At 42.0% G+C, this 20701-nt stretch overlaps 3 protein-coding genes across 3 annotated transcripts; 2 read left to right on the top strand and 1 right to left on the bottom strand.

The window, feature by feature from the left end:
* Positions 1 to 7985: 7985 nt before the first annotated feature.
* On the top strand, positions 7986 to 8464 carry N7484_005296 (uncharacterized protein; the record flags this gene model as incomplete). The annotated part of the gene is made up of 3 exons (XM_057115716.1): positions 7986 to 8091; positions 8196 to 8308; positions 8401 to 8464. Exons 1-3 carry the CDS (start codon positions 8059 to 8061, stop codon positions 8462 to 8464), a joined length of 210 nt encoding a protein of 69 aa, XP_056975856.1. The 5' UTR covers positions 7986 to 8058.
* Positions 8465 to 13874: 5410 nt separating this feature from the next.
* On the top strand, positions 13875 to 15941 carry N7484_005295 (MDR family MFS transporter; the record flags this gene model as incomplete). Its single annotated transcript, XM_057115715.1, has 6 exons — positions 13875 to 14149; positions 14222 to 14300; positions 14371 to 14641; positions 14701 to 15204; positions 15280 to 15440; positions 15498 to 15941. 6 exons carry the CDS (start codon positions 13875 to 13877, stop codon positions 15939 to 15941), a joined length of 1734 nt encoding a protein of 577 aa, XP_056975855.1.
* A 609-nt stretch (positions 15942 to 16550) lies between these two features.
* N7484_005294 (zinc-binding alcohol dehydrogenase family protein) lies at positions 16551 to 17696 on the bottom strand (the record flags this gene model as incomplete). Its single annotated transcript, XM_057115714.1, has 1 exon — positions 16551 to 17696. The coding sequence occupies one exon, from the start codon at positions 17694 to 17696 to the stop codon at positions 16551 to 16553; it is 1146 nt and encodes a 381-aa protein (XP_056975854.1).
* Between the last annotated feature and the right edge of the window lie 3005 nt (positions 17697 to 20701).

The following is a 20701-nucleotide window of genomic DNA, read 5'->3' as shown; positions in this document are numbered from 1 at the left end:
CGCTGTGGCCTGAAGCAGCGAATTCTACGGTCTATTTGCTGAATCGGACCCCCATGAGACGACTGAATTGGGCAACGCCCCACCAAGCTCTATATGACGCGCTTATGGAGACTGGGATTAATCCACCTGGATATATGGACCCAAAGCCATCTCTTTCCAATCTCCGAGTCTATGGGTGTAAGGCATATGTGCGCATTCCATCGACTATACGATCACAGAAAGTTGGTCCAAGAGCCCAAATTAGCTATCTAGTTAGATATGTGGCTTCAAATATCTAGAGAATTTGGATCCCATCCCGCAACAAGGTTATTCATACAAGAGACTGTATTTTCGACGAGACCAGTTTTTTCAAGCCAACTAACCAGATTGAGCGCCAGAAACATGAGGTTTTTAACAATTCAGGGTCTATTATCAACTGCCTTGATAAGGCAGAATTTAACTCTCTAATCACAGATCTCGATATGCTAGATAACGAGCAGAGAGTAGAAAGTATAGAAAATGTGACGTCAGAACGAGCAGAAACGCAGGATATGCGTTCTGAGGGGGATAAGGAGGATGAGGTCTTGGGCGATATTCCACATACACCAGAGACCATGAAGGGATCACCTGACTAGTCCCCAGAGCCGTCTTCTTTGGCCGAAATCAACCAGCTCCTAGAACCGTCTTTTTCGGCCGAAATAAACCAGGTAGATAGACCCGCTATATCGGTAATGAGACCCATGATCCTGGTTGACAATTCACGATTTGACGTGTCAGAATATCTAATATTCAACGATAATCCTGCCCATGATTTAGACGACTCAGAGTCTATGGAAGACGTGGTGAATAACCGCCTGAAACGTGCCTCTGATAGCACATATAACGTGGATTTTGAGGATTATGACGCTAAACGTTTCAAGTCGAATCTTGCTATATTTCTATTTATCCAGGCGTTCTCTGCCGCGCTGATGAGCTAGCCAAAGAAGGCTTATATTGAGGATATTCTACCACCTCTAGAAGGTTATCATGACCTTAAAACACACGAATTTCGAGTCTAATTCAGAGAAGCAATAGAGGTAGAATTCAGGAAGCTGGAATAAATGAAAGCATGGATTCCAGTCAAGAAAGACCTTATTTCTCAGGCTTATATTAAGTGTGGACCCATTCCACAGAAATCGTGTCTGACACACCAAATCCTACCTGTTAGGTGGGTATTCGCCTATAAAACGGACCAAAATGGGTACGTTATAAGGCACAAAGCGCGCTTATGTGCGCGTAGAGACCAGCAGATCATAGAGGATCGTAATACGCGCGCCACCACGCTCGCCGCCACCACATTACGTATTCTATTAGCTATCATAGCCGCATTCAACCTTGAAACTATGCAATTAGACACTATCAACGCGTTCTTAAATAGTCGGCTGACGGACGACGTTTTCTATCATTATCCACCAGGATTTAGACGGAAAGGACACGTTTTAAAGCTTCTTCAAGCCCTATATAGTCTCCAAATTGCCCCATTTCTATGGCAACAAGAACTCCGCGAAGCATTAAGAGCATATAGTCTTAACCCAATTTCAGAAGACCCATATCTATATATAGGACAGAACGTGATCATTATGGTCTTTATAGATAATATGCTGATAATATATCATCGGAAACACGCTAAATCAGCGCAGAAAATCAGGTCATTCCTTTATGACCGCTTTAAGATGAAAGATTATGGAGAATTATCTCATTTTATCGGGATGCGAATTATCCAAGAACGTACAACTCGTCGATTATGGATCTTACAGGACGCATATATTAATAAAATTACTCACCGTTTTAACCTCACTGGATATACCGCACCTAAGACCCCATTGCCGTCTAAAAGACTAACGGAATTTGAGACTAAACCACCTCTATCACATGCCGCTCTAAACGGATATCAACAGCGTGTTAGAAGCCTTCTTTTTAACGTCATATCCACACGACCAGACGCATACTTCTCATCACAAGCTCTATCCACGTTCTTGACCAAGGCACATGCGTCATATATTGCTGCAGCAGATCACGTCATCAAATATCTATATAGGACGAAACACCTTACCATTGAATTTAATGGGCGCAAGCTAGCTACTCAGCTATTCCGGGCTGCCTTAGACGCCAGCTTTACGGATAATCCTGATCGAAAGAGCTCAGAAGGGTATATTTTCTCGTTATATGGTAGAGCTATTAACTAGAAATCGCGTAAGCAGCGCACTGTTACCACGTCAACAACCGAAGCCAAGCTTCTATCCATAACAGCAGCCGCTAAACAGTTATATTAGATTAAACGGTTATTTCGATCAATTAAGTTCGATCTTAAAGAGCCCTTTGTCCTACAATGCGACAACCAGCAAACGGTCAATCTCCTTATTAAGCAGGACTCGATATTTAAGACCAAGCTAAAACATATAGATATTCAACAGAACTAGCTACGTCAAGAAGTCCAGAATGGAAACTTACTAATTAAGTGGGTTCCAACCTCAGAGATACCTGCCGATGGACTAACTAAGCATCTTTCATCCCAACAACAACGACGCTTCGTAGAACAGCTTGGTATAGTCAACGTGCAGCACCTCATATCTAACTAGTCTAGTCAATTTTGACGGTTTAACCCGTTATATTTCCTTGGTTATATTCCAGAATTTAACAAATTTTGTGGGATTTGCTTACTAAATATGCAGATTTAACATGCTATTAAATCTGGGGGGGTATGTCAGAGAATGGAGTCCTTACGTGTTCTCTGAGTTCGCACTTTTTTACCGGAATTCTCCGCTATTTCGTTTATGTCATATCATATGATATTTTACTTGATTTGTTTGTTCTGTTTGATTTCTACTCTAAATCTCAGGTATTTAGTTCTCGTATTTCGGCAGAATAGTTTAAATCTTATGCCAATTTCTTCTCCACTTTCTATCCTGAGAATTTCCTGAGAAGACCCTGAATTAGCTCAGCTTGACCACATTGCCTTGTTCATCTGATCTAATTCCCTGAGATTGGTAACCAGTTGCCCTGCCAATCTCAGACAATATATGCTCTACGGGTATATATATCTTATGAGATCGGATTCTAGATATGATACTATGATGCACGGCGAATTTGGTAATAGTAAAATGCTAGATTTATTCATTCTCTATATAACGCTATCTTAGAATGAAAATAGGCCCTGGAATGCGCTCTCCTAGCCCTACTACTAGTCTCTTCGCCCATAGCCTGGGCCTATAAAAGTGAACTATTGATGTTGGCGTAGGTCTTGGCTTCTTTAACTATAGAGCGAGAGTTGAATACTGGTCCCTAGCACCACGTAGAGGTGCCTATATTTCGCTAGAGTTCCTTAGTTTCGTAGCTTCCCCCTGCGGAGTCCCTTAGTTTCGTAGCCGTCCCCTGCGGAGCACCTGGTTTCGTAGAGCATCGTACTGTGGAGTCCCTTGGTTTTGTAGCTGTCCCCTGTAGAGCACCTTTTTATACTCGCGGGGCTCGTGGCAGCGAGGGAGCACTTTTGTTGACGCAGAGTTTAGACTGTGAAGTACCTTTCTATACTCGCGGGGCTTGTGGCAGCGAGGGAGCACTTTTGATCTCGCAGAGTTCGTACTATAGAGCACCCTTTTACACTCGCGGGGCTCGTGGCAGCGAGGGAGCACTTTTATTAACGTAGAGTTCGCACTACGGACCCGTGGCCATAGAGACCCTTAAGCCTGTAGATAAGAGATAGAAACCATGACATACGGGAGTGTAAGGAGGAAAGTCCTGATTTTTTCTAGGCTAGAAATCTGGCGCCTTTTATATTAAGTTAGCTACGTCTCTTTATAGAAACCGCCTGTGTAGATTAATAGGGATAGCTACTAGATTTTAAGGAGTGTTAAAGTGTTTAAATAGGCGTGGGAGGGATATTAAAGTATTTTAATAGGCGTGGGAAAATTCTTTTAGGACTATCTAGCTAAAAAACGCACGTCTAAACGACCCGCGGCCGGCCTTATTACGCCTAGAGGGACTACCCGTTAGTTCTATAAAAGTTGACTATATACTCTTTAATTCTATAGTGAGATATATTAGTCTACTATAACTAGTAAATAAATATTGAATCTATAGCTTTTAATCCTATAGAAATTAAATCGCGTAATGTATCTAGTTAAGCTAGACGGGCTACTACGAAGGGTTGAAAGAGGGCTTAGCGTAATAGTTATAACCTATAGTGGTTATACCCGAGTATGCGATATATAAGTTAAGGAAGGCGCACTAAGTTTAACGGTATAGAAAAGATGCCTGTCGTAGGTAAAATAGCTTTAGTGTAGATAGACCTTATTATGATATTAATAATTAGTTCTTAACTATATAGGAGATTTCTATTCTATACGAGAATAAGGTGGATAGAGGAGAGATTTTGTATACGCCGACGGCACGCCTACTACCCCCTCCTACTTTATACCACCTCTATATTAAGGCTAATTATCTATAGTCTATAGTATCTCACTAACCTCGTAAGCTAGAAGTATCTAATCGCTTTCTCCGCCGAACGATAATTTAGCCCTAATATAATATACGTTGTTCCTATTACCCAATTAGGCGATCCCTAAAGTCTCTATTTAATAATCCGTAAAGTCTCTTATCTAACTAAAGACACTATAGGGACGAGACTCTTACGCGATAGATTATGATATACTCCTAGCTAAGGTAGTCTAATGGTAGAGTTAAGTAAGATACGCACGATAGACCTTAGGGGCTAAGATTCAAAAAGAAGTAGTACCACGCCGTAAAAGTAAAGAATTAAGCACTATAATATGGTCTATTCGTAATCCACCATAGAGTAAATATTAAGAGTCTTAATAGAGAGAGATGTTTAGCCTATATGCTACTTCTACTAGACTAGACAATTAAATATAGGCGTGTCCTTGAGTCCCCTATACTATAGACACTATCTAGAATTATGCTAGATTCTAGCTAAATAAGCTCGTGGAATGGAAATTAGTGGTGACTAGGAGGGGCTACTACGACTAGTTATGGATGTCTTAGTAAGAATAGAACTAACCTCTATGATAATTTCTATTGTGATTAGACTATTCTACTAGATTTAACATCTCTACTCTATCTCTCACGTATCTTAGCACTATGCTCTGTCACTAATAATATATAGCCTTTGATAAATCGACGATATTATGGCTAAGGAAATAAGATACTAAATCGATCTCTGGTGTAGAACGGGCCCGTTCCTTAACTAGCTAGTTCTAACTGATGTAACCTATGTACTAAATAAGGTTTCAGGGTGCTAGTCAATCTAATCGTCCCGTTTCTATTTCTCCTTGTAGATCCTAATCTTACTTAGGTTGATTATCTTATCATAGATATCGCTTAAGCTTCTGATTAGGAGGGTAATAGCTATTTGACTAAAGTAAGAATATCTCTAGATTATTTACCTTTATAATCGATACTTATGGTAGGGCAAAACCGAGGGTCTATAAGTACCTATGTAAGACTTTAGTGGATAGGGCTGGCTCGGCTAATTAAATTAATTCTGATCTAATAAACTACCGACCTTAGTCCCTTCTCTTAAACTTTATGGTCCTAGAACCGTAAATACTTTTAGACTTGTGTCTTGAGTAATCTTGATTCGTTCGACCGCTGCTAAGGGATCTAGGGACCTTGCCTAAAGCGGAGAAGCCATGAATGTTATATATCATTATGATTCAAAGCCAGGCTCGCCTTTCCTAGCTAATTGGATGTTAGTATATGATTCCAGAATATGGCGATCACTTTCTATGTGGCGTAAGATCCACCGTAGATATAGCCCCCTGAACCAGGAGCTATAGTAACTCTCTTTTAGTAGAAGTTCTAATAGAGAGATAAAATAAAAGTTATGGTTCTATGTTGGACTTAGTTTACCTCTCCCCTAGAAGAGCTATAATGGGGCCATTCTTGCTGAAGATACCCCGTTTCCCTTATAGTGCTCTTTAAAACAGTTAGGCTTAAGTTGGGCTGGCGATGATATAACTATTTATTACTAGTTTTGCCGCGACTTTCCTTACACTTCCTCGACATCGATCTATATCTTATATTAGTTATAGTCACTAAGTAGCCGAAGACCTTATAAGAATAATAAGAGCTTCGCGAACTGACCTTTTCCGTCTAGTCGACTAATAGTCTTACTTCTATACCTATTTAATTACCTAACTATATATATTAGAGATAATAGACTTATGGATAATATAGGGTTATAATATAAATAGCGAAAAAGTACTCACTAAGGGCTTATAGATCGAGTTTATTTATTCTACCTAGAATAAGACGACCCTATTAACTTTCGTCTTTTAGTAGAAGCGAATCGAACCTTCTATTTATGTCTACCTTCTAGCTTCTTAACTAGAGACTATATATGATCATACTCTACTCTAGTGAGCCCTAGCTTCTAGCGAGGATATAAAGGCGTTAAGGAGCTTACTAGTTCTAAGGGGCAGATTTCGCTCTCTAAACCATCAAGCGACTTTTTATAGCGTTTAATATTTCATTAAAACAATCGTCAGAAATATTCTTATCGTACTACACCATTATAAATATAGGAATTTTGGTGGAGTTAAATATAATAGCTATTAAAGATCAGGTTATCTAAAAAAGAAAGAAGAGAAATTGCTGTCCACTTCTTTAAACTTATCAGCATATGAAATCTCGGCAACCCTAGAAGAATTTAGATCTACTACACGCTTAACCATGGTATCCCTCGTCGCCTGGCCTGAGTACTGTTTACTATCAATTTAAGTAGGTTAGGGAAGCTGCGCTGAAGTCAATTTATAAGGGTACCAATGATCCCATAGTTAATTTGAAATACTCTACCATAAGTGTCGGCCTCCCAGGAAGTATCCTTTATAATTCTTAGAAAGCGAAATTTCTAAAGGACACAGAAAATATCCATCCTATAAATCTACCGTATCTCTCGGACTGTGCTTAAACCATGCCAGTAATTTCTTCTTATGACCCTCGTTGCTATGAGAAAGAGGCAGGTGGGCTTTTGAAAAGGGAAAGTTACAGTAGGAAAAATGACCTTCAAAGTTGTTCTCCTAGTTACTAGTAGTCAGGGATTTGGGGCATTTGACGATCTGCTACTATTGCTAGCAGTTTTCGCTTGTTGAAAATTTGCCGTAATGGTGTAGCAAAAGTATGGATAGGCAAGGCCAGGACTAATTAAGCTTCGAGATTGTTATAGTGAAGGTGAAAGTAGAATCGAAGTTATGAAGTACCAAGAATATGATTCTTTGTTTTTACGTCGATGAACTACGGGTTGATATCACGCAGGAGCGGTGGCGACACAGGATTGCAGGTCTATGGAATGTAAGATGGTAAAGTTAAGGCTGATCACCTTTAGTCTTTAGCCTATCGCGATCACGATTGGTCAGAGAAATTCCACTATTCAAAAACGTTCACTTTGATTTATATTCCTGAGATTGCTAGGGTGAAAACTTCAAAGCTTCCATAGATATGATACCGGCCCGCGGAGTTATGAACACTAATAGGGTATCGCATTTTAGATAATCTTAGAGATGCTGAGATACATCTTTAAAATTTTAAAGCGACATGGATACCACTTATAGTTTACTTAGTTAAATTTATGTTAACCCCGTTATAAGAGAACCTCCTTAGTTTTTCTATTTATGAGACTAGGCCGCTGGATTAAGAGATAAACTAAATCGACTCTAGAAAATGACTCTGAGTGACTATTAAAATGTGCTGACCTAAAGCGACTTAGGAACTTAAAGTCCCTTCGTTGATAAGATCAGTACGGGGTTATCGCACTATATGAATATAAAAGTACTATAAATTTGGGAAATCCACGCTAACTTATGCCTTTATCCTAGGTTGGAAATTCATCGGCGATAAAGACATCTTTGAATGAAGCCTGCTATATATAAATCTATGGAGTTAAGCGTCTATGTCCTATAGGCGAAGCCTATATATTTACGTAACCTCCTAAATAAGGAATATATATCGTCTAGGGTAAGTAATCCCTTACCTACTCGCTACATTAATGAGACTCCCTATACGAGAATACTTAGAGAAGAGGAGGAAATGGATTTTATCTTTAACGTCACTATCAGTGCGGTAAATTAGGCTCTGCTCGCTAGCTATCTAGTCGTTTTAGGTACGTTTACCTCTCTCTAAAGCTCCGACTAGGTAGAACATGCTTTATAAGCTAATAAAGCCAGTCAAATGGTATTACACACGATCTAAAATCCTCCGTTACTCTCTATTACCTATTATCTTCTTCTAGGGGGCCTTATAGCTTTTACATAGCTTTTGCATTTCGCGAAGCTCAGAAGTAATTACATATAGTTAATTAATAGGCTTTTCACGTAAGTAACTACACCACTTAAACAATAACCAAGGTAGTTAAAATTAATATATTAATAGGCCGATTTCGCTAAATACTACTACTAGGCTATTAACTATAATTATTAATGTCTACGCATCTTAGCGGGGAAGTTAGTCTATAATGGCTATCGTCACTACTATCGCTACTAGGGTAACTCTTACTATTTCTCTAGCACTACTATATTTCTATAAGTTTCATCTTCTAGAGATGATTAAACGAGATAACACGGTCTTCACTTTTGTTTTGCCTCCATCGAGGTCAGAATAGTAAGTCGAGGGGCTGGTATCGATCTGAGTATGGTGTATGAAAAAGATTGAAAGTAATTAGTTATGTCGTTATTCTCTAAACCTTTTCTTTCGTATTATCCTTTGAATATCGGAGAAACTCACCACTATAAAGATCAATAGACTGTTAAAGTGCGAAAGATTTAGTGTTAGATGTAATATGATGTTCTTGCTCCGCTATTTGCTATAAACATATTACGCCAACCATATAACCATGTATAGGGAATGCGGAAGAGGTGCCAATGCACCACCAAAGTGCCAGTCAATACAGTACATCACATCGCTTGTCTGCTTATATACGTACGCAGACATCACCTCAAAGGAGGGGCTGGATCCTCTGAGGAGGACCAGCGATTAGTCTGAATATCATCATACACTGTACTCTTATCAGGCACATCTCACATTTTTCACTCGTATTCTTATCGTATCAGGACGTCTTCAGAGGGTTGTCCTAACAAAACACCTCGTTTCGTACTTCACCTCAAAGTCAAGCTTGATTGTTGAAAGTGTACTGTAAACCAAGCAATGAAAAGCGTTGCTATCTTATTTTGAGCCTTAAAGCCCAAAGAACATAAGTATAGTACTAGTGGAGCTGTGAATAGGATTTCGCAGCCCTTCAAAGGCAAAACAGTAAAAGGTTGGAAAGGATGAAAAAGTTCAAAAACTCTCACGAGAAAGCTGGTTAGCCTAACGGTGACTACTCATGAAAATCGAAAACTGAGTCTTAATTCTTCATTCTTTGTTTTATGCCACAAACAATCTCTAGTAGAATATAGCTTCTATAATAGTTGAAATATGGCGCTCAAAGAAGTTGGTCTTAAGGAACTAAATATTATAGCTAGGAAAATGCGTAGTATTATGTATTCTGACGAGTATTCTAGCACTCGTCAACTAATGAAATAGAATCTTTTATTTTTTGTCCAAAATTCAACTTAAAAAACGAGTCCTGCACCAAAACTTAAACAGAAATACCTATTCTTAATTTACTAAATCCGGCCACATATATACATATGGGATATAACATTATCTAAGAGCTATATATCTATTGGATCTATAATTAAGTCTAAGTTAGCCCCCCTACCTTAAATTTCTGATCACGTCGACGTCTTACTTATCTATCATTAGAATGTTTCTATGCGGCAAGGATATGATCAGTGGAGCTTTCATCGCTTATACCGAAAATAACATTACTACGTCTTAGGAACTTAATATAAATACAGAGATACACTAGAATACTGCCGATGTGCCTTTATCATTGATCATTCCTATATTCAACCTACTAACTCTAAGTGTACCTACTGTCACTACTACATCCCATGCCATTAGATAAGGTACACATATAGCGATAGATACTATACCTAGTGTGATAATGGAGGGATTAGCTAGAAAAGCACTTTCAAATGTCCCATAACTCTGGAGACTCTACTAGATCTTACTTCTTATTAAATATATCTCTCTCTAGGGTTAGTGATAGCTTACGTTCTAGTATAAGCCATTTAGTAGTTTAGAAATACCAATCTGCTTAAATAGTAAGGAGTCTAAGTCATATAGCGGCAAACATAGATAATATAAGAAAACTACAAAGTGATAAGCCTGGTATCAATAATGTTTTGAAGAAATATAGAGTCCTTAGAAAAAAAGTAAGGCTTTCCATCAATCAATAATTAGTTAGGCTTATCCATTCTATTAATAGATAGGAAAATGCGGGAAAATATAGAGTACTATAAGCCAGGTATACCCTTAAGTTAAGGAAAATAGAAATACATCATAAAATAAAGGACTTTATATAATAAAAGGCTAGATTTAATCAGAATCAAATCGCAAAAGCGAGACTCTTAGAATCACGACTTTATAATCTTTTATAATTTAATTTCTAATAGAGACACCACGAAACTAAAGTATCGTAACACGTTTAGATAGAGAAATCAATACTCATAGGATCAAACTTTATATATCAGCTATACTCACTTATAAACCTTAAAAGCGATTATTTACTAGCCTTAATATATTATAAGCCTCTTATATCTCATCATATTCTCACAAGTACCATAGAATAAGGTACTTAGTAATAGATTAGCTATTCTATATAACTAATTATCACGCGATTATTTTAATAGGAACTTTTCCGTCCTATCATAGGATATTTACTAGATTAGCGATATGATTAAGAATATATCACAGTGCACTTACCTAAATACTATACTCTTCCTTAGATAAATACCCTTAAAAAAGATACAAAGCGTCTAATAAATAATACGAGGCATATAATAAGCTTTCTAAATCTAAAGCGATGAAATCACGGTTAGTACTTATCTCCAAGGATACTATAGAGGACTTCTTAGAAGAAGTATAGTTATCTATACCCTCTAACTCCTAATTTAAAAGAACATTTTCAGGACTAGTCATAGTGGCTAATAAAATAGTAAAAGGAAATTACTAAGCTATTAATACTAAGAGACTAAATAGACTTAATAGGTCTTTATAGAAATTTATCTAGCCCGATATCTAGATAGGGTATTTTTTAAGAGAGTTTAATTATAGATACGAAAATTTTAGATAAAGATATCATATTTATTACATTTTTATTAAATAGTATTTTAATTTATTAACAGGCTAAGGTCTCAAGTCATCAAATATAAAGTGAAGAATTCTCTTTAATAACCTTATCATATTCATCTTTACCATATTTAACGCCTTAACCAAGATAAACGATACTTTAGTGTTCATATCATTAAGCGTGTGATACATATCACTTATATATAGGCCTATTAAAACGTCTATTCTATTTATATATACTTTATCCCAGTCTTCATAATCATCTTAATAGCTAAGATATACCACATAGCTACTAAAGAAAAGGATTATGTTTCCAAATTCTATAATAATACAGAAAAAGAAAGGTAATTCTAGTAACAAGAGAAGTTACTAAGAAAGGCTAAATAAAATAAACTAATCAAGTAGATACATTTTACATAACTTCATGGTTAAAATATATATATTACTTCTACCTTACCTAGAAAGACAATACCTCTTAGTATTCCAGTAATCGTAAAAGTCTACCAGCGTTACCAGGATCGTATATCTCAATTCTCATTCTCAACCATGACTTTTTAGTCACGCGACTATAACTTACGTATCATAAGACGATTCTATTTTACGTTTTTATTTCATCGCTAGCCCTATATCCCAGAAACAGCCAAGAGTCATTCATTCCACCCCAGAGCTAGCAGAATCTAGAATAGAGAGCGGCTTTTATAGTAGATTTACTCAAGGCTTTAATGGGAACTAGGACCTAATCGTCAAATAATAGTCATGATCTATAGGGTGGGATAATAGCTTTAATTAGCTTTTAGTATTTTATAGTACCATACGCATGATCGTAATTAATATCGAATCAATACACTTTTAATATAATACCCTTTCTACCGGTAATAAGAGAGCGAGGTAGATAGACCAGGGAAAAAAATGCTAAATAATTTTCTGCCGTGTCAGTCCCGGAACATGGGATTTAGACTACTAGCAGAATATCAAAGGGTAGAATTCTACTGGAACTATAGTTTAGATAATACTACCATTCTGCCATCTACATATATTAGCAGGTATTATTGCCTCAGGCCCCAAGCCGGTCTACGGCAGTGCACGACGCCTTTTATACAGACAAAAATTGGCAGGGACATAGCGAGTATTTTATGATTATATGCATTACATACTTTTAATTACATATAGTGGGGTATTCTAGTGTATTGCGTTCAAATACTTTTAACGATATTTAGAATGAACGCGATAGGAATAGCTTTAGCTAATGTCCTCAGATGAGATCATTCTTGCTCTATCTAGCACTTTTACTTAGAATAGTGGCATTTGAGAATTGTCGCAAGGTAATTTGATCATTGGTATTCGAGGCTACTAAGGAGGAAAAGAGCCACGCCCATGGAAATCACTTTCAAGTATACCTATCCTTAGAGGGCAAAGGGCTAAAGTCTATTTACTAAGGTATAAAGACTATAGTTAAAGTCCGCGGGTAAGATATACCTAAAGGTACCCCTAAAGGAATAGATTATTAATACTTAGAAGCGAACTATTTACTCTTAAAGAAAAATAGTCCTATCATGGAGGCTGAAGCATGAAGAGGGGCAATTATCCCCAATTCAATGCGAACAGCCGTGAATGCGGGAATTCAGCGGGGAACCGCCGGCATGGCGGTGGCTTAGCTGAAAGGGTACACTGCAGGACTTGGCGGCCAGCTAAAGGACTACACTGGATGAAGGCCCCATTATCTGCTCATCTTGCTATTGCGTTCTTGATCCCTCCTTCCTGTTTGATTTCTAAGTATGCCTGTTTATAAAAGCTGATGAGTGAGGAGTGGGTTTAGAATTCCTCAAGAAACAGTCTTGGAACATCTTGACTTGGTGACTTTCTTCCTTACCTGATCAACAGGCCTTTCCCCGCAAGTAGATTTTTTCATAACAAGGAGCTATGCAATTGAGGCTCTTCAGCTTCTTCAAGAGGCAACCCCCATGAATCCATGATAAGACGCGTATCAATATGTGTAAAGAAAGCGCGTTCTAATTTATGTGGAACGTGACGGTGCGTGGGAATTAAGGGATACGAGGCCATTCCTAATCGGTAAGAAAGCGGCGGAAGCTAGCCGACAAATAGAAATCTTAGTTCAAAATTACCACTAACCACAGCGCTGCCAGCCAAGGGGATACCTACATCCATGTACGAATAATTGGCTGCGAAATTGGTTTCAGCATCAAAGTCAACAAATTTCACAACGTATATTATTTCCGAAGAGTGCCCAGTCATAATCCCCACCTGTCTTGTAGCAGCCGTCAGGGCTTTTAGACACTTACAATATTAATTCTGAGAGTAGCCCTGAATAGCTGATGGTTTTTTGGGGGCTTCGGAGATGGACTCCGATCAGGTCCACACTCCGGCCCAAACCCGAAATAAAGGTAGATGCACCCACCCTGGGTTAGATCTGAGATGATGGCCCTGCTGCAGGTGACATCCACGGCGAGTCCGGATTTCGGAAGCAGAGTCCGATTACCTCAATATTCAGGGGTCCCAGGCAGTTTGCATAATTGATGCAGCTTATTAGTCATCAGGAGAAATGTCACTGATATATACACCATTTAGCATGATCTGAGAGTTTTCAAAGTGCTGACACTAACAGCACCACACACCTTTCAGCCACAGCCCTTGCCGGATAAAACTTTGTTGCAATGGCGGAGACAACATCTTACACTCTGGATGGGCCTCCCCCAGACGCGACCGAAACTTGGCACAATCACACTGTACAGAAGCAGGATGGTGCTGAAGAGAGTCCCTCCAGCGAAGATGCAGACCTCAAGTACGAGTACCCTACGGGGCTCCCAGTCACTCTCATTCTGACTTCAGTTACTTTGGCCTATTTTCTCTTCTTCCTTGATCTTGCTGTCATTTCCACGGCCACTCCGGCTATTACTTCCCAATTTAACTCTTTGGTGGACGTTGGCTGGTAAGTACAGTTCGACTGTCTTCTATCGACATCGCAGATTATTCTTGCAAGACACTGATTTATTCTGCTCAGGTATGGTGGTGCCTATCAGCTCGGAAGTGCAGCTTTCCAGCCTCTCAGCGGCAAGATATATAGCCAGTTTCCGATCAAGGTAAGATTTAGTCTGCGGCTTAAACAGCCTGTCAGGTTGTGAACTAGATTCTGACGAAATGACAATGTAGTGGACCTTTCTACTTTTCTTTTTTATCTTCGAAGTTGGATCTGCCATTTGCGGAGCAGCTCAGTCATCGCCCATGTTTATTGTTGGCCGTACAATCGCAGGAATTGGTTCTGCTGGCGTGGCTAATGGAGCTGTGACAACCATTGCTGCAGTGCTTCCAACACAAAAACAGGCGCTTTTCATGGGACTCAACATGGGTATGGGCCAGCTGGGTCTTGCAACAGGACCGATTATCGGTGGAGCTTTTACCACCAACGTGTCTTGGCGATGGTGTACGTTGTTCCATCACCCTCCAATTTCAGCGCTCTTTAGGCTAAAATGCATGGCTTAGGCTTTTACATCAACCTCCCGTTGGGCGCTGTCGTCGGTGGATTCCTTCTCTTCAACAATATCCCCGAACCAAAGGCCAAGAGTCCACCCATGGAGATTCTCGGGACTGCCATCAAGTCTCTAGATCTCCCAGGTTTCATGCTCATCTGCCCCGCGGTTGTCATGTTCCTTTTGGGACTCCAATTCGGCGGTAATCAACACCCCTGGAACAGTTCGGTTGTGATTGGCTTGCTGGTTGGCGCTGCCGTCACTTTCGCTTTTTTCCTGGTCTGGGAGCATAGGCAGGGAGACAATGCCATGGTGCCATTTGCAATGCTTAAACACAAGATCATCTGGTCAGCGGCAATGACGATGTTCTTCAGTCTTTCCAGTGTTCTCGTGGCCGACTTCTACATTGCGATCTATTTCCAGGCCATCCACGATGACTCCCCTTTAATGAGTGGTGTGCATATGCTTCCAATCACACTGGGCTTGGTCCTGTTTACCGTGGTTTCGGGTGTTCTGAGTAAGTGTCTCGACTTTCGATTAGTTGTCTCCCATTAAGTCTTCATGCTAATGATTTGTTGCCCCCACGACAAAGTCTCCGTTCTGGGATACTATCTCCCATTCTTGCTTGCGGGAGGCACAATTTCAGCCGTTGGCTACGGTCTCTTATCAACACTCAGCCCCTCGACCTCTGCTGGAAGATGGATTGGCTATCAGATTCTGTACGGTGTTGCAAGCGGTTGCACGGCAGCTGCTGTAAGTTCTGCCTATCGCAAAGTACGGGTTCATCGGCTAATCTCACCTTCTCTATAGCCCTACATCGCTATACAAAACCTCGTGCCCGCAGAGCAGATTTCCCTCGCCATGGCTATTGTCATTTTCTGGCAAAATATTGGCGCGTCAACTTCTCTGATTGCTGCAAATGCCATCTTTAGCAACAGTCTTCGTCATCAGCTCCAGCAGCGCATCGCTGAAATTGGTATTTCTCCAGATATCATCATCGATGCCGGTGTACGCTCCATTCGCAACCTGGTTTCCGGCTCTCAGCTGACTGCAGTCCTTGCGGCCTACGCCAAGAGCGTCGATAATGTCATGTATCTCGGTATCGCTGTCAGCGTAGCTGTCCTGGTCTTTGCTCCCGGTCTTGGATGGAAGGACATTCGGAAAGTGAAGGACCTCCAGGCCATTACTAAGGACTCACCGGACAAGCCCGAGAAACAATCGACGAGACAGGAGGCAGGGGTGACTGAAACGTAGACGAGTGAACCACACTAGCTGCCGGGAGTTGATTTGGGTGTGTTCACATTATCGCTGGCTCCTGCAGCTATCTCTCTACCAACGCCGTAGTATTTCATTGTCGATTTTATCTGTTTATGTTGTACCTGCAAGGATCGTTTTGCGTTAACATTATTAGGAAATTGCCCTTAATTAAGATAAACTCTAGTTGAACAAGCCATAGAATCTTTAATACCACTGTCGAATGCTCAAAATGGAGAAAATATACGTGCAGAACGCGACTTGCATACAATAGCATGTATTACTGATCTCATAAAAAATCTCGTATCCCATTCTGCTCAACAGTTCTTTTTGCATTTTCGAACGCGGTGGACCTAGCTGCGCGGCCAGGTGGAGCACAGTTTAAATTCCTTGTTCAATGAGGTGCGCAACTCGTTTCTTCTCAGAATTGACAATCTAAAGAAAAATAATAATTTATTAAAAGGATTAAACAAAATAGTAGGGCCAGTGACTGTAATGCACATGGCACATGGACAAAACCAGTAATCGGGTAAATATTGCGAAAATTATGAAACCGACATCCTGTTTTACCATAGCGAGGGCTTGTTCCAACTGTTGTTGGACACTGAACTACAGCGTCACAACAAGCTTCTTTCCCGAGACCCCTTTTCTCTGGAGATCCAAAGCCTCTTGAATCTTGTCCAGTCCCTTGCCGACAACCTGCGGTGGAGGAGCTGGGACAAATTGGCCCTGCTCCAGCGCATGCGGCAGGAAGTCCATGTAGACACGAGCAACGACACTCTTGGGGTCGACCAGGCCGTCGACGAGGATGAATTTAGCCTCAACTCCAGTGACAAGGCGCGTCCCGGTCGACTTGATCATGCCGCCTACCATGCCCATCAAAAATGTGCCCTTTCCGACGAAAGACGTGAGTTTCTTGGCAGGGATAATAGCACCAGCCACGGCGATGCGCTTCCTGGTGAGCTTGGGATCATGTTTCTTCATAATAGCGGTGCATACTTCGACTGCGCCACGGCCAATGGTGTAGGCACCCACAAGCTCGTGGCCCTTAAGCACACCAAGGAGATCCTTGACCAGCGTTTTGCTATTGTAGTCGAAGACATGGGTGGCACCGAGGCCCTTGACGTAGTCAAAGTTTTTGGCCGAGGAGGTGGACAAGACTTGGTAACCGGCAGACACAGCGAGCTGCACGGCATTGCTCCCAACGCTCGACGCACCACCAGTGATGATAACAGTGCGTGGTTTGCCCGCCTTGCCCATAGCCTTTATGGGTGCGGGGATCTGGGGCATGTCGAGGCCCAGATAGCCTGGGTGGAATAGGCCGTACGCTGCAGTCCCAAGACCGAGCCCCAAGACACAGGCTTGTTCATCGGTAATGTGAGAAGGGGTAGGTGACAGCATATGTTGTCGCATCACGGTATAGAGCTGGAAACTTCCCTCGGCCGGGCTGTTGACCTCTTTAGCTAACGCCGTAGCACTGCCGAAGACTCGGTCGCCAACGTGGAAGCGCTCCACATTGGGGCCAACCTCGACTACTTCGCCAGCAACGTCGGTACCAAAGATGAAAGGGTACTTGATATACCCAGCGAGCGCCGGACCAATGAACTGCAACACCCAGTCGAAAGGGTTAATAGCCACGGCGCCATTCTTGACCACGACCTGGCCGGGACCGGGAGGGGTATATGGCGCATCACCAACTTTGAATGGAATGACCTTTTTGGCAGGAATCCATGCCGCCTGGTTTTGAGGAGGCATTGCTGTAAAAGAGCGATGGGAGTCTGCTGTTGGTTTTAACGAGGGGGAGTAATTGCGTATCGTTTGAGATCAAAGTAAAATTTTGCGCTCCTGCACAATGAAGAACAGCTATATGTATCACAACCATTGTAGTTAAAGCTTTGAGAGGCCCAGGAGCTTTCTGGCGCAGCACACGGATTCGGTGGACGGACTTTCACGGTAATGAACGGACCGAACTCCGGTTATGCAATTACGCAATCTCGTACAGTTAGTTGTCGCCCCCATGACATCGCCCTACATGATTGGAACAAAGAATATTTGGAGTCCAACTTAAGTACTTCTGACTTGGATCTTAAATGGCCACCAAGACTACCTATCTAGGCTCACGGCTTATCGCGATGTGCAAACACGACCGATGCTCATGCAAGCACCGCTCGGGCTTCCATTCTAAGCTTGTTCTAAGCTTGTATATTGAACTGTGTATTTACGACGTTCAGTAAGCTCTGCACTTCCGAACCCCATAGTTAGGTATTTTAGATGACTGACGGTTTTCACCTTCCAAGCAACCTCCAGTGCTCTGATCAGGATGGAATGTTTGCCTGGACAGTAGAGTAGTTGAATGGTCATATCAGGGAGTGAACATTATGAGTTTGAAAAGTACACACCTATATCTTACAATCCTTGGGTGACTGTCAATATGGCAAGACATTTCCCTTTTTAAACCGCTGAGCCTGCCCAGCTTACTGCACTCGGGTAAATAATATCGCAGTTCTCGTTGTCCAAGTGACAGAGTGACGAATGCAGAAGTGACAGAGTGACGAATGCGAAAGGCCTTGCTTTACCACGATGATGCCCATTGTGCCACTCTAAACGTAGCTCCCTCGAAACGTTAGGTAATTTGCGCTAGAGCGCCATTGAACAGGACCAGTCTGGATCAATTCCTCACTCAAGAATAGTAGGCAACTTCATTCCCCCTCATCAGCTATCTTTGTGGCGTCAGGACGAAACGGAAACCTGTAATCTCGAAACTAAAACGATCTAGAGGGGTTCTCTTATTGTGGTTGACTCCATCTCGTTTACTCAGGGTGGAGAAGTCCATTAGCTTATTGTCGCTGCTCGAGTCTGTGCCCCACCTTAGAGACAGGACTTTGCCCTGCTACTCACTGTTGCATACAGCAAGGCCTCAAATTATCAGCATCCCGCAAAATGCCGTGTCCAACAAGCAGAACACTACCCCAGCAGCCAGAGTTTGCATGTGAGGAGTGTCGCAGACAAAAGGCGCGGTGCGACCATGTGCGACCAAAATGCGGCTTTTGCTCCGAGCGGAATGCAGTGCATCGTGGTGGATAAGAGACAGCAGAAGGGTCCCATACGGGGTCGGATCAACTCAATGCAGTCACAGCTTGGTTCGTTCCCCATATCTGGCAAACTCTGGTGTTGTTGCAGGTCCCTATATTTTTCGTGTAAGCATTAGCGGATGAAGAGATCTCTTCTTCTTGTGCTTGTTTGTCCTTTACCTTGCCACGGCCTGTGATATCATCGCGGATTCGCGTCATCCGTGTTCAGCTATCCATTTTATCTCACAGGATTGTTAACAATATCTTTCTTGTACAGCAACATTGCGGTGGCGGCTTGACCAATATCTCAGGCCTCAGCTAGCCCCGGCCTTGCCTCCACAAGGACCACCCGCCGAACCAGCCACCAATGCCCCTGTAGACCTTCCCATCATGCTTGAAGGCTTTGGAATTCAAACCAGCTTGCCAAAGGACCAAGCCGTATCAGTCGCCTCGACAGCATCTCTAGACGTATCAACGACTGATGCGCTAACGGTGTCAACTACGTCGACTAATTCCGGCATGCCCGCTCCCAATGACCTGCCTGACGTCGGTCTCCAAGGCTGGTCAGATTGGCTTGGCTGGCAGGATATGAACACCACGATCAGTCTTTTACCTCAGAAACCGCCAGAAATCCCATCAATAGACCATGTCAATTTTATTACTCTCAGGCAGAACAGGCCTACCACAGCCGACTCTGGCTCCAAAGTTAAGTTGACGGATCTCGTTTGGCTCGAACTGTGCATGCGTCCCTTCATAAGCATCTATCGTAGATTTGCTAATAGCCTCCCACAGGGACCAACTATACTTCGAGAGGGTGCATACATTCTGTCCTATCCTACGCCGCCAGCGATATTTTGCTTTAATGGCCCAAGACAGCCTCACTCCTGCCCAGGCATGTTTAGATGGCGCGGCTTTCCGAGATTGGCTTTCCATCTTGTGACCTGTCTCTTCCTCTTCCTCTTCCTCTTCCTCAGCAATCAGTCCCGATGTGAGCGAGAAATTCGTTGACGCTGAAGAAGGGAGGAGAACTTTCTGGTTGGCTTTCAGCTTTGACCGAATACGGTGCTTGCAGAAGACTGGACCCTAACGATACAGGAGGAGAAGGCAAGTTGTTCTCGCTGGTAATATGGTGAAATGCAATCCAAAACGAAAGACGAACTAACGTGATGAAAACAGCCAGCCAATTCGCATCAGTTTCCTCCCAGAAGCACTTGCACAGACTGGATACAGCACACTGTCATCGTCCGCCGAATGCGAATGCGTTGTCATGGCCACGCAGCATGGTCGCTGCATGTCAGACCGGCGGTCGTATGTAAACGAATCCGAGAAAAGAAGAGAGAATTTTGTATCCATCAGGGATGGTTGGCCACAGCGCTGGAGAGACGAGTGCAAATAATTCCCTCTTCGCCCGCCGTTGACAGTGATCCGATGATTTTTTTTACTCACATGCTAGCTTACCGCGCGACTGTCCAGCTCAGCAACACGGTCCAACGAGCCTCATGGCAGACTGCCAACCACCAGGTCCTGGTCGCATCCTATCAGAGCCGCGCTGCAGCCGCTCGAATTTTCCGTCTAGCAAAGGCAGTGCCGCACCATAGCCATTTCAAGACTAATTAATTTTTGCCTGACACCCTCGCGTCTGCGGCCGTCTTCCTCGCTACACAGGCTGGTCTTCCGAATGGCGTTTGC

Source organism: Penicillium longicatenatum (assembly GCF_028827895.1).
Source record: "Penicillium longicatenatum strain IBT 33135 chromosome Unknown contig_2_segment0_segment0, whole genome shotgun sequence".
NCBI lineage: Eukaryota > Fungi > Ascomycota > Eurotiomycetes > Eurotiales > Aspergillaceae > Penicillium > Penicillium longicatenatum.
The sequence above is the reverse complement of the archived record's forward strand: the minus strand, read 5'-3'. Positions and strand labels throughout refer to the sequence as shown.